The sequence below is a fragment of the Armigeres subalbatus genome, chromosome 2, assembly GCF_024139115.2.
Source record: "Armigeres subalbatus isolate Guangzhou_Male chromosome 2, GZ_Asu_2, whole genome shotgun sequence".
Taxonomy (NCBI): Eukaryota; Metazoa; Arthropoda; class Insecta; order Diptera; family Culicidae; genus Armigeres; species Armigeres subalbatus.
Genome location: NC_085140.1, coordinates 237740018 through 237754640, shown reverse-complemented (window position 1 = coordinate 237754640; position 14623 = coordinate 237740018). Strand labels below are relative to the sequence as shown.

Below are 14623 nucleotides of genomic sequence, written 5' to 3'. Positions count from 1 at the left end.
ATCCCGGAAGAACAATTTGCCGAAACTGGGGCAATTAAACTTTCCTTGCCGACGGAAGTGGAGGTGAAGCGACCAGCCAGCAAACCGGAACAGAAACCTGCTTCTACTCCTGTTCTTAGTATGGAGCAGTCCGCATTTAAATTTCCAAGTAAGTGTATTAGGGTCCGGTACAAATAAGGAATTACACAACGATTTTAGGGCATTGATTTTCCTATTCCTAATATGTATTTTCATTCTCAGAACCTGTTGATGAACCTCCAGTTGTTACAACGCCAGCTCCTACTCCACATTCTCCCCTAGAGATCAACACCGAAGAACCACATTCGCCTAAAAAGCTGGATTCAAAGTTTGCTTATATAAATGCGCTGAACAGCCCGCGGAAGAGAATTAGAACAGAATCCATGACTTCCAACAAGTCCTATTCCGATGTGAGTTTGAAATCTCGTAAAACGATCAAGCAGGAGGAATCGCAAAAGGCGTCGGATGCCAAAAGGGACCTCCGGAAGCGGCTGAACAACATTCAGAATGTCGATAAACAATCCTTGACCATGTTCGATATGATCTACTACAATCCTGCCAAGAATCCAATGAAAACCCCCGCTCCTAGTAAGAAAGGATCCGTGGATAATAGCGCTCGCACAATTGATAGGGAATCGCGAAGCGTTAGCAAGTCGCGCTCTCCAACACCAGCTCCGTCGATAATGCCACCACCTGTGGAACCACCGAGTGCCCCGCCACCGGTTCAGCTGACGCCGCAGATCAAATTGGGTCCCAATGGGGAGATGATTCTCGACGAAGCCAGCTTGGTGGTGGAGAATGAGCGTGAAAAGGCCATGAGGGATAGTCTGGCGAAGACGGAGGTTGTTTACGTGGACGAATTCAGTGGAAGTACGTGGTGACAGATTTGAAGTACATTTCTGCAGAAATATTCGAGGATAACCGTATTCGCTATTACAGATTCCGGCTACTACAGCCGGTACAAACGGACAAGGGATTGGCCCCCGGAGGAGACAATCCGCTTTTACAGATGCTTGCACACAATCGGGACCGACTTTTCAATGATGATTCAGCTTTTTCCTAATCGTACTCGAAGGGATTTGAAATTGAAGGTAAGTGGTTTTTATGTTTTGCAACACAGAAGCAGTGAATAAGTAGAATTGCCAATCCGGAGATGGCGAGTTCGATTCTCGGTCCGGTCTAGGATGTTTTCGGGTTGGAAACTTTCTTGACACCTTGGGCATAGTGTATCCATTGTACTTGCCACACAAAGAACATAAAGCAAGACCTTGCTGAGGTTGGCTGGGTTCGATTCCTGGTGCCGGTCTTGGCAATTTTCGGATTGGAAATTGTCTCCACTTCCCCGGGCATAAAAGTATCATCGTGTTAGCCTCATGATATACGAATGCAAAAATGGTAACCTGGCTTAGAAACCTCGCAGTTGATAACTGTGGAAGTGCTTAATGAACACTAAGCTGCGAGGCGGCTCTGTCCCAGTCTGGGGATGTAATGCCAATAAGAAAAAAAAAATGTTTTTTATCTGGAAATGAATGAAAAAAAAACTGCAAAAAATAGGAAATTTTGTTTTTTACATATGGAAGACTTGTCGTTTTTACCAGGGTTCTTATATCAGGGTTCACTCACTTCGACAGTAGATGGGAGAGACCAGCGCGGGGGTGAAAAATTCATTTTCAGTGCAAAACATAAACAAACTCGGTGGCTGCCCCATATAAAAATCCAAGATGGCTGAATCATGTAATTGGCATACTGCTACACCTGTTTGTATTCACCTTGGTTTTTACTTTTAAGATAAATATTGGGTTGCTTACATTTGAAAAAAAAATAGATAACACAGCTTTGGATTTTTAACATTTCAATCTGACTTAGGTATAGGCGAATGCATGTTAACATTAGTTCTTTTTTTTACAGTTTAAAAAAGAAGAACGTCTCAACTTAAAGTTGATTAACAAAGCACTGCTCTTCCCAAAAGAATTCAACATTGAAGAGCTTAGGCAACAATTCCAGGAAGAGGACGAAGAAATCGAACGGCAACGTGAACAGGAACGGCAGGTCAAGGCAGAACTTGAAGAAAAGTTAAAACAGCAAAAGCTGTCGAAAAAGTAAGAGTTTGTATTATATTTGACATGTTTCAACAATTTAGAATCTTTTTGCACATTTCAACAGGCTTCAAATGAATCAAAGCAAAAATCGAAACCCTAAAAAGAAAGTAAGCAAATCCGCTCGGGTCTTGGTAGACATAGAAGAGATAGCAAATGCCGAAGCGCTGATGGACGAGGCTGTACCCAAGCGCAAACGAAAGGATACCCGGAAAGAACAGCGTTCCGTACCAATAACCGAACCGAAAACACGTTCGAGGAAAAGGACTCCGAAAGCACTTCCTGTAGCTGAAGAGACCGATGATGACGAACCAATCGTTTGTGTCTCCGACGTCGACGAGCCGAGTGGCGCAACACCACACGATAAGGATCAGGTGTCGCAGGTCGATAGCGTTCCTTATATTCCGAACGGAGATTTCCAACCGGTCGGCACAACCGAAGACGCAGAACCACAGAAATTCACAGAAAGCTCTTCGAACGAGCCCAGTGAGTCACACCTCAACATCGAAGCTATGGACATTGACATAGTTGATGAGCAATCGAAGAGTCTGTACGCAATAAAAGCCGAGCCAGCTGCTTATCCTGTCCAAATCTTTGAAAGCCCCAGCACCGCAAGTCTGGCTACATCCAGTATCGTAACTCTTCAGGACCTGGACAATAGCGAGACTACGGTCACTTATCAAAGGTCGAAAACGTCCGGAAGCGACCAAGATCTGGGTATCGATTCAATCGAATCCAAGTATTACGGTGGATGTGAGATCGTTTACCTGAATAACTGCACAGCCGCCGTAACAAATCCGGTTAAGACGGAATCAACGTACTGTGCAACGCAATTACATCCCGAATCTGTGCAGTCACCTCCTCTTCAGTACGATCTACACACGATCCACAGTCCGGATTTCGATGTTAGTCGAACAACGGTGAAATCGGATATTCAAGAAAGTACGACATCGCAAGAAACATGCTCGGACATAAACCCAGATCCAAACAGTCCTGACGAGACCAATCCTTCTTCTGAATCAATACAAACGAAGCCGGAAGTGGACTTGGGTGAGTCACCAACGGAGGATTCTAACGATTGTCATGAATCGGAATATTCCGAAGATCAGATGGAGGAACCGGTCCAATGTACAAAATCAGAAGAACAACTTGAGCCAGAAGAGGAGCCGCGCGGGCTGGGACCGCTTGAGGACATTGACATCAACTCACTGGTACTGGTGGAGAGTCAAGACACAAACGACCCCACCAGAACCATCTACGAAATCTACGTAACCAATCCAGAGACGGGTAAGTTGAGTGAAAAACCTTTGGATGTACCGGAGGATGTTATCGAAAACATCCGGTCCATACTTGAAGGCGGTGAGGAGTGAATCTCCATTCGGTAAGTTCTTTTGAGTTCATCGCATGTTAACTCAGCCGGGGATAGAGAAAGCGAAGATCAATGATTTTCACAGTATCTCAAAATAATACACGTTGCAGTACTACGTTAGGAATAAAACTTTATTTATCGTCAGCTTTGACAAAACGCATTCAAATATTTACCTTTCCTCGTGAAGCTCACAATGTCCCTATCAAAAGTCGGTTTTTGGGAGTGCAATTCTGGGGTCTAAGCCGTTTCTGCACAACGGTATAGCCCAATTCTTCTGCATGCAACATACGATCCTTGTCGATGATGTCCATGCAGTAGTATCCTTGGTGTGCCTTTGGGATGTTGGTTCTGGCGCTTCTCACGTCATGTGTCTGATCGGCACAATGCGCCAGACAGAGATACTCCTTTAGCGATAGTTCAGACGTTTGGAAGACGCGACTGCGCGGATAGCGGATCCGATCAAACTCGTACAGCTTTCCATAGCAGCAGGGACAGCTGACGAACTTGGCTCGTTGGGCAAAACACTTATCCAGAACGATATCCGTGGCCACGCCGCACGCGTGCAGCGAAACGCCAATGTTGAAGGATGCATTGAAGTATTCCAAATTGCTCCGGACAAAGGTGACGTTTTTAAGCCCAAGTCTGTGAACACGGCCCATAGCTAATTCTTGCGAATCTTGTTTGTTCTCCACCAAAAAAAGGGTACATTCCGGAAGTAGGACGGCCAGCAGTATGCCGAGATGGCCAGTTCCGGAGCAAAACTCAACTATTCTGTCCCCGGGCTTGGCAATGCTTATAACTTCATTTGCCAGAGATTCGAGCTGGTGTTTCTTACGATCGATGCGATTCTGTGGAAGATTACCACCTGGAGAAGATAAAAAAAACGAATTAATTTAATTGTATTTTTTTTGAGTATAATAAACAGTTAGTATACAATATTTTATATCGAGCCAAGATGGTGATGTGCTGATGACCTGAACGTGCAGATTCCAGGCAGTACCGGAATTTCTCATTTTCAATAAGAGATGTCACGCGATGTTTACATATCTGCCCCTTTCAAAATCTATTGAAACGCGAAGGATGAATGGCATGCCACAAAAATCTCACAAAATATTTGTTCCGTGACAGGTCATGAAAGTGTGCAATATCTGCATTATTTTTGTGTTTATTTTCACTTTCAACTCGGTGAATTAAAAAAGTATGATTAATTTATCGACTAGTCACTATTTTTCGCATGTATCTATTAAAATGACTTAAAAATTTAAATTTTAAAATAAAGCACAACATCCTTTCATGACTGTCTTTCATGCGAAATTGATCAAAGAACCCAGGAATCTCTCATTTGGTCGCCTGAAATAAAAAAGGCGCTTTGCTCTCTGTCTTATGACGATCACGACCTTTTCCAGTACTGATTCCAGGTACTGGCAATTAGACCAAGTAGTGTTCTACAATAGCACAACATGCCTACCCTTCAGTAGAACCATATGATGATACGCTTTGAGTTCAGGTTTCATTCATTTATTTAGTTAAATCTAAACAGATAACACTGAAATAAAAATTTGACGCCACAATACACGGTTCGAGGCCGCATCTCTCCATCCTCGAATGCGCCCCACGCTAGCCAAGTCGTTTTGCACATGGTCTGCCCACCTAGCTCGCTGTGCTCCACGCCGGCTCGTACCTGCGGAAGCGAGCACCATCGTACCCTTCCGACTTTAGCTACCTTCTGGATACTGGGGTCGCCGTAGAACTGGGCGCGAAACAAATAAATTGACTGGATCTGTTGAAAATCGTACCCCGGCTGTTACACCCGGCTCTCCGTATGACACCTTCTAGCGCAATGTTGAACAACAGGCACGAAAGTCCATCTCCTTGTCTTAGTCCCCGGCGCGATTAAAACGAACTGGAGCGTTCGCCCGAAATCTTCACACAGTTTTGCACACCTTCCACCGTTGCTTTGATCAGTCTGGTAAGCTTTCCAGAGAAGCTGTTCTCGTCCATAATTTTCCATAGCTAGAAGAAATTAGAAAAGCTGTTGGAGAGTTGAAAAACGGCAAGGCCGCTGGGAAATGATTTGCCTTCGAAGAGACGATGAGGCAGACAACGGTGGCGGTGTGGTAATGATTTAATGAAGCTAGGATCACGCGCGCAGGACTTACGTCTACCGGCTCCAGATCTCCAGGTAATCCAGGAGGAGATCTACCGGCTGAAAACAACAAAGCCCCTGCGGCTGACAAACTACCAGGAGAGCTGTTTAAATACGGTGGTGAGGCACTGGATAGAGCGCTGCACTGGGTTATTACCAAGGTTTGGGAGAATGATCTTCTGCCGCAGGAGTGGATGGAAGGTGTCGTGCGTTCTATCTAAAAAAGGGCGATAAGCTGGATTGTAGCAACTGTGATCACAGAACGCCGCCGACAAGCAACTCTACGCTCCCAAATTTTATGCCGCCGACTAACACAAATAGCAAAAAAGTTCGTGGGGTAGTACCAGGCGAGATTTATGGGCGAACGCTCTACCACGGACCAAGTGTTCGCCGGACGTCAGGTATCGCAGAAATACAACGCAAATACAACGTGCCCACACATCATCCATTCAACGACTTCAAAGCCGCATATGATACAATCGATTGGGACCAGCTATGGCAGCTAATGCACGAAAACTGATTTCCGGATAAACTGATACGGTTGATCAAGGCGACGATGGATCGGGTGATGTGCGTAGTTCGAGTTTCAGACGTTTTCTAGTCCCTTCGAAACACGCAGTTGGTTACGGCAATGTGATGGTCTTTCGTGCCTGCTATTCAACATCGCTTTGGAGGGGGTAATACGAATGGCAGGGATCGACACGAGTGATGCGATTTTCACGAAGTCCGTTCAGCTATTTGGTTTCGCGAATAGCTACGAAATAAGGCAAAGACAAAGGTGCTGTTTGAACGAGATGGCGCCACAACATTTAAAGTAAAATGAATGTCCTTGTATGGACAAATCATCCGTTCTAATTAACTACGCATCGCATCAATATGAAACCTAGGTCAAAAAGCAACAAATAATTTTTAGATTTTTTCTTTCCACGACTTGTTTTACAGTTCTAAACAATGAAAGAGATTTCATTTTACCTCCATACTAAATTCTAGCTGTATACTTTCAATTTCTTCAAGACTGTTCTCCACCTCGTGTGTGTGGAAGGAACATTGAAAGCTTACGATATCGAACAGCAGATGTCACTAGTGTATATGCAATATTACATTGATACAAACACACAGCAACACCACCTGTCGCCTGATAATGGAAATATTGCAATTATACCGTCAGGTGTAGTGGCTGTTGTTAAAATATTTAGGAAGGGCCTCAAGCGGAATTTTTGTTAGAACGCAACTGACGATCTCCTATTGATATTAGGGCACGCGACTTTGAGAAGATGGAAGAAACCTACATCAAAGATCAGACTAAAGAGGAAAGTGGATCGGACTAGTCATCAACACGCCGCAGACGAAGTACATGATGGGAAGAGGCTCAAGAGGGGACAATGTTAGCCAAGCCATCTACCACGAGTTTGTATCGGTGGTGACGAAATCGAGGTGGTAGAAGAATTTGTGTACTTGGGTTCCGTACTTTGGACTCCGCAAGACGTTCCGATCGAATAGAGTTCGCCGCCGTACTAGACAAACTATCTATAAACGCTCATTAGATCGGTAGTCCTCTACGTATCATCTATGGTGGGGTGCAGATGGCGGATAGTATATGGAGGAGGCTAATGAATCACAACAGCGATCCGACCGGCATAAGAAGGCGAGGTTCGCAGCGAGCAAGGTGCATCGATCAGGTGGAAGACGACTTGCGAACCCTCTGCAGGCTGCGTGGTTGACGACATGGACCGAACTGAATGGAGAAGACTTTTATGCATAGCACAGGCCACTCCGGCTTTAGTCTGAGAAAATAAATAAAATAATAAAATGTTGTTTCGTCCGTTACATTGGGATATAGATACTAATGGTTTGATGTAAGCTCTCTAATACTTCCTCCAATGGACCTGATAAGGTACCTTTGGCCCTGATAAGGGCAGTTTGTTTGATTTACGATTTCTGCAGACATCTTCTCTCTGTTGCTTGTTTTGCATCACGTCGTCGCTTTGCTGTCAGCCGACGCTGTACCGTCGCGCCACTTCTCTTCACTGGTACCGGGCTGGGGGGCTGGGAATCGAATCGGTTTTGCTACCAGCCGTATACCGCATTCGAACAGTAATGAGCTCGTATTTTATAGCTGAGGGCGGGGAGGCGCCAACCAACCAACAAGCATAAATGAAGGGAAAACAGCGAAGGAGAATCCGATTTGTTTTCGTCGTACTTAACTTTTCAGTTTTTTAGATTCTTCTTGTTATTGGCATTACATGCCCACACTGGGACAGAGCCGCCGAATCCACCCACCCTCAACATGGTCTTGCTTTGTAGCCGTGCGTCTTATCGCACGGCTAAGAAGGGCCGTGGGGAAATGGATTCTTCTTCCTAATCAATTTATTTTATTTGATATCAAGCGCAATTCAGATTTTCGTTTTTTGAATTATTTCAAAATACAAATTAAATTTATTTTATCTAGGTATTTTATTTATTTCTTCGCATTCCTATCCTAAAATAGTCAGACACTGTCCAATACTGAAGCTGGCAATATGACGTCCTGCCCGGGAACGCTGAAAAGCGCATTGGGGAAACTGCAAACATAAACCCTGAACCATGGTGACTGTCAAAACAATAATGCCGGAACAAATAAATGTGATAGATTTAGTTAGGAAAAGCCACTCTCTTCGGTGGGGTTTGATCCCACGAAACCAGTACGCTAGACAGGTGCTTTATCAACTAAGCTACGAAGGACCTCCGTCCTGCCTATGATCGCATATTTGTACCACTCGCATTTTTTGTTCATTTTGTAAAAAGCCTGTTGAGCGATTCACAAAGCTCAATTTACTGCATCTAATTCCACAACAGTAAAATAGGCTTTACTATTTTGCTTATCAGTGGTAAGCTGGAAATGTTTGAATTTGTGGGGAGGACTGACAAACGATTTACAAAATCAACCAAAAAAACCCAAATGTTACAAATATACTCATGGGCAGCGTCGTCCTCCGCAGCTTAGCGGGTACTGATGAAACCAAATTCCCAACACCAGGCACGTAGCCGAACCCTCGCAATACATTTTCAGAACTGACTCTGTCATACTTATGTATTTTTGTACAATGGCCAACATCACCATACCAGTTTATGACGTCCTCAAAATAATTGATGGTACTCACCTGCGGGTTGGGCTTCCAAGGGAACCGTACTCCAGTCAAACAAATTGCCATCTCGATCGTTCGGAATACTCTGCACATCAAGCCCCATGTTTTTCACCTTTCCGAGGATAGTTCGCACTTCCGGTTGATTGGTAGTCAACACCTTCGCACCCATCAGATTCATCTTCTTCGTGTCTGCCTTGTAGAGGCTGAAATTTTCTGGAACTTCCACAATAAGCTGCTCTACTTCCAATGGTTTAAGCAATTTTGTATCAATCATAAGGATTTCATCGCAAGCAGTCTTTAGTGAAAGATCGTCCTCTGATATCATTCTGTCATGCCAGCACGTAACCCGGGGCAAATGTTTCAACAACATTTCCATTGGGAGACGCTTGCTGATCAAATAAATGCAAATAAAAAGCATTATATCGGCTAGGGTCTTCTCATAGCCCTCCACATACCTGTGGTTGAATTTGAAATCGAAGTGATTAGTTTCGCCACTCAACTTTTGGTGCTCTTGGCTGGACGAAACTTTCACGTTCTGTACATTGTTGACCAGTTTATAAACGTTGTGGGCTTTGAGCGGTTGAGCGAGATGCCTTTCTAACTTGCCAAGGCACTCTGGAACGACGACAGATTTTCCGCTCTGCAACTGTAGCACCTCGCGAACGCAAGCTTCAATGTCAATTTCACAGAATTTGGTCCACAGGGACAACTCAGCAGGTGCCAGAAGAGTGTTTCCTTTGAATCCCATAAGTTTTTTTGAATTAGGTTCACGTAGGGTGTAGCATTTGGTGAAGTGTCTACAGATACTGCATAGACCGGAGAGAACCCAGAAAGAATGCAGGATGCACGGTACCTGGCAGTATGAAGCAGTTTCTGGCCATTTGTCTGCTTGAAAGAACTTCATTCTCATTCCGGTTAGTTCCAGCCAGACGCTGTCTTTGCGATTCTCAAGTTTAGTTTTGCATTCAACAAAATTAAGCTGACAATCTCGACCAATTATGATCACTCGCAGATATTTGAGCAGAGCTAAGACTATGTAACTTTCAATAGGGGCTTCAATGAAAACTTCCATGCCTTCAATTCGTTTCGCGTAATATTCTAAATAAAGCTCCATTTTTTTAAACAAGAGAAATTAAATTGATTAGTCTTTTATATGGATATAGGCGATGCTCAACAGGTTCCAAGCTGATTCTGAATTTTCTGCATAGCCCTTCGGTTCAACGATTTTTGCCGTAGAAATGATACGGCCGTCGAAAGACACCCAATGATTGTTAGCGATATCTGGAAGGACCAGTAGTGCTTTTCGTCAAGCCAAGCAACTCGATCACAACTGAAATTAAAGCAGGAATAAAATAAAATGTTATTAAATTGCTTTGTTCTAGATGGTAAACAATTAAAATGTTTTATGTCCATAGCCAATTCGAAGTGTAAGATCTAATAAAAAAATAGTCATGCGATGTTTGTCGAAAACCGGACTGAAATAGATGTCAACTGCGATGTCCATTTTTGCACTCGTATATCACGATGATACCTTTATGCCCATGGAAGTCGAGAAAATTTCCTAGACCGGGCCGGTAATCGAACCCAGCCAGCTTCGGCATTGTAGCCGTGCATCTTACCGCACGCCTTTGAAATACGGTAAACATTTAGGTTGAATTCAAAATTGTGAAAATGTAAATCGTATAAAGAGTTCGAATATTCGATTAATGGGGGATTGTCTTTGGAATGTATAGAGGATGTATGGTTTGCATCTGCTCTGTCGAAATGCATGTTTTACAATAATTATCGTGTTCTGATTTTACGATAAAAATGTACATTTTAACAATTTGACTGTAAAACAATTCTTCTTGATTTCTTCGTACTCTTAGAACAGAAATGTGTGATGGCAAGTACAATTGTTTTGGTGTATTAACAAGTTTTTACTTTCAAGATATCATGTATGAAAGTCTTGAATTCCGCTATCTTTCACATACGACATCTTCAAATATGTACATAAGAGATCTTGAAAATTATATAAATTATAGAACAAGCTGCTACACTTGACATAAGATTAACATCATTTTTAACATCGGATTTGAAAGCTATTGCCGGCACTAACCTATTATAAGATTCGTCAAGTCAACATCAGTCGATGTCGGTGGTACAGGGTTGTTACAGAGATCCTGAAATATTTTCCGCGCCAAATCCGCGCCATTTCCGCGCGACATGAAATCCATTCCGCGCCAAATCCACGCGATCCAGATCTAAATTCTAAGCAAATACACGTTAAATGTCAATTTTTGTATAACAATTTATTGAGCGTCTTCTCTTCAAGTTATTTTTTTTACAGTTATTACTAATTCCAAATAAGATTTTAAACTGCAACATATGTTTGTATCAAAATGCTAATAGGGCTAATAAACCGGCAGTAAGTATTACAACCCTTCTAAATAAGGTACTGAATCTAAGGGATCAAGAACTAAACAGTCAAAACTATTTCTTTAGTCAAAACTAAACAGTCAATTCTTGTAACAAGCTTTTCTAAAAATTCACGCAGAATTTTTTTTGACCATTCTTACTGGAATTTCATTTAAAAACTCTCAGAGCTCTTGTAGAAATTCATCTTTCGAGCGACGAATTTTCATGGAAATGTTTGCAGAAATCCAACTGCCCTTGGATCTGCTGAAGTGCAGAAGTTGCTCCAAATTGTCTGTGGAAATTCTTCCGAGAACATCTGTGGGAATTCCTCCAAGTATTCTTACAAAAATTCTCCTGTGTAATTATTTTGTAATTCATTTGAGAATTTTGTCGTGAGTTCAAGTAAATTCTCCACAAATAACCTGCGGAATATCTTCAGAGCTTACTTGCAGAAATCCCTTTATGAATTCCTACGGAAATCGCTTTAGAAATTCTTACAGAAATTGATTGGTGACTTCTTGCGGGAAAACTCCCGGTTCTTTCATCTTCTAATATTTGATCGAGTTTCTACGGAAGAACTTATTAAAATGAGACATCTGCATTGAATCACAGAACATTTTTATGTTTTCAATTGTTGTATAAACCTTTATTCGTACTAGATGAATGTTATAAAGGAAATATAAAATGTTCCAATATTATGAAAGAATTCGTGACGACTTTTGAAAAATGATATGCCGAGTGGTTCATCGTAAAAGAAACAACCAATCAGAAACTGACAAATATCTTGGAATTACGAAGAAATTGACAAGATGAAAATGGATGTTCATGTCCTTCAATAGACATGGTTTGTGTGCGTCGTGTTTTAGAATGGATTAAAATGACAACAAGTGGCGTATCTCTCCTCATAATGTGTAATGCATATGCCATTAAATAAGGACTTGGACATATACAAAAAATAATGTTAATGAACTTGAAACGTAAATTTGTTCTCAACAACATTTGGTAATGAAAACAAAGCCCATCTAGATAGGCATAAAAATTTTTTTCAAATAAACTTCCTTAGATTTTTTCTTAGAAATTTCGACCTAAAACTAAATCCGCGCGAAACCCTAAAATCGTTATGTAAATCCGCGCCAAATCCGCGAAAATCGCGAAATCCGCGTAGTCGTAACAACCCTGGTGGTAACATAGCATAACATGGCATAGCATAGCATAGTTACGGTGTACTTCGTAGATTGGACACTAGTGATACTCATGTTTTTCTTTTGAAATCCTTATCCAGATTGCTATCAGAAATCAAGGGGGGTGTGGTCCTTGATTTCAATCTAGGATAAAAATCACAAAAGCATGAGGATTACTACTCCTGGCCACGCCCATCTTCACCGTAACTTGGGAGGGGAAGGAAGTGTTGATGTAGTACTTACTTAACGAGAGGCCCCCGACTCAGCGACACCCTCATAAGTACCACGGAGTTGGATATTGGGGAAGGTATTCGTTGGGTCAGGAATTAGTCGATGTCGGTGGTAACCACCAGAAAATTAGATACAAAGCGTATGGAATGAACTCTTCGGGTTCTATTCAGTAAAGAAATGTCGATTCTTGTACATTATATTGCTTTTGTTTCGTTATAATTTAAATAAAGTCTAAATAAATACAAAATACATAAAATTTCACACTTTTCAATAGTAATGAGGAATAAACATATCCAACAGAGCATAATGATTACAAATATTTACAAAAAGTAGCCACTTTTGTATACTGTATACAGTAAAATCATTTGTTTACTTAGGTCATGTTATTCGTCTCTGTGGTGCTAAGCACAAGTAAATATGGCGGTCGATATGAGGATTAAATTAAAATTGTTGAAATTATTTGATTTGGTGTACTAAACCAGGTTCGTTTTTCAAATTCTTTCGTGAAAAACATTCAACAACAATAATATTTTGTAATCCCTCCGAATTTTTTGATTTATAGGCCTACCTAAAAATTGAAAAATAAAAAAAAAATGAAGAATAGTTTTATGATGCGCGAAGTTGAGGCACATCACGGTAAATGATCGATTTTTTGATTTGCTATTTTTTTCATATGGAACTGATGCGGTTAAAGGCAGCTTATTCTAAACTTTGAAATATTTATACTTACCACCACATTCGAAACGTAAACAAAGACTTAGTCCTACGTTAAAAATTACCTCCGAGTAACAATCTCTCCGCTGGTACACTTCAGCACTTCCTTGTTGTGGGTGTGCACGCAAACTCCCTGCGATCTGCTAGCAATCTCAAACGCCGTACAGGGATGACAATCCTTGATCACTTCGTACGATTCTCGCTTCCAGCATGTGGAATTATTCTCAATGATGAACTCCTGGCGCCTCGTTCCGGCTTTCATCCATTTGGACTCGATGATCAGCACAACGATGGTCAATCTGGAAGAGCAAACGTATTTAGACAGCGTTGGCGGACAAATGGCGCTTTACTCACAGAATCAGACAGCTAATCCCGAACACCATTCGCTTCTTGGACAGATTCTCGATCATTGTTGTGAGCAGAACAGCGATGATGGCCCCAGGACTAGCGAGTCAGTGAGAATGCAGAGCTGGGATCAAGCAAACGCAGTTTATTAGCCGTTGCATAAATCATAATTTATGATTCGTAATAAATTGGGCATGTGGACTTACTTTTTTTCACAGAGTCATAAGTTTTGCAAATAAAATTAGTGAATTTAGTATTAAATCTATTAATTTCCATAAAAATTGAACTCCACTGATGATGGAAGAACTTTCACGTTTGTTTAATAATGATTTTTAGTTCTGTCTCAATTGGATAATTAAACTGAAATTAAACTTAAAAGTGACATTTCTATAATTATCAGATAACCCTGCTCGCAGAGCAACACGCTCATTTGAATCAACTCAAAAGTGAGTCAAATTTGACTCACTTTGGAAAAAAGTGGAACAGCTCACTTTTGAGTAACCGTATGTTTACTCACTTATGAGTATTGTAGCATTATGTCAAAATTAGAGTAAGACCTACTCACTTTTTCGCTGTCCAAAGTGAGTAGATCTTACTCACTTTCAAAAATGATAGCTGCATCGATTGATATTGAAATGGCATATTTTATTTAAATAAAAGAAGCTATCCGCCTCGCTTATTTCATTTAATAATTTATTATTTGAATTGAAATACAGTACATTTCTGTTTCCTAGTTCCTAGATCAGTTACTAATCTATAGCACATCATTGTAAAAGCATATAAATTTCCAGTGACCGTAAACGTCGTGGAAAGGTTTCTTCTAAGGTTGTTTGACGAAGAACTAGACGAGTCTGATCCAGAGGGGGCCTATAGGGGGTTTATAAACCCGAGACCGAGACTAAATCGTCAGTCGCAAAAGTGACGCCCATGCTTTGGCCGGGGGTATCTTCATCCAATTCTGCGTATGTCTAGAAATAAGAATCGAGGATAAAATAATAACA

The 14623-nt window shown here is 41.5% G+C and overlaps 3 protein-coding genes across 3 annotated transcripts; 1 reads left to right on the top strand and 2 right to left on the bottom strand.

The window, feature by feature from the left end:
- The first annotated feature begins 6 nt into the window (after positions 1-6).
- LOC134211956 (transcription factor TFIIIB component B'' homolog) lies at positions 7-3643 on the top strand. Its single transcript, XM_062689375.1, has 5 exons — positions 7-148; positions 241-888; positions 958-1109; positions 1927-2117; positions 2182-3643. Exons 1-5 carry the CDS (start codon positions 121-123, stop codon positions 3482-3484), a joined length of 2322 nt encoding a protein of 773 aa, XP_062545359.1. The 5' UTR covers positions 7-120; the 3' UTR covers positions 3485-3643.
- LOC134211958 (glutathione S-transferase C-terminal domain-containing protein homolog) lies at positions 3597-9868 on the bottom strand. Its single transcript, XM_062689376.1, has 2 exons — positions 8770-9868; positions 3597-4348 (listed from the first exon to the last, which is right to left on the bottom strand). Exons 1-2 carry the CDS (start codon positions 9866-9868, stop codon positions 3672-3674), a joined length of 1776 nt encoding a protein of 591 aa, XP_062545360.1. The 3' UTR covers positions 3597-3671.
- LOC134211959 (protein JTB) lies at positions 9830-13987 on the bottom strand. Its single transcript, XM_062689377.1, has 4 exons — positions 13829-13987; positions 13632-13746; positions 13343-13576; positions 9830-10084 (listed from the first exon to the last, which is right to left on the bottom strand). The coding sequence occupies exons 2-4, from the start codon at positions 13685-13687 to the stop codon at positions 9925-9927; spliced, it is 450 nt and encodes a 149-aa protein (XP_062545361.1). The 5' UTR covers positions 13688-13746; positions 13829-13987; the 3' UTR covers positions 9830-9924.
- Between the last annotated feature and the right edge of the window lie 636 nt (positions 13988-14623).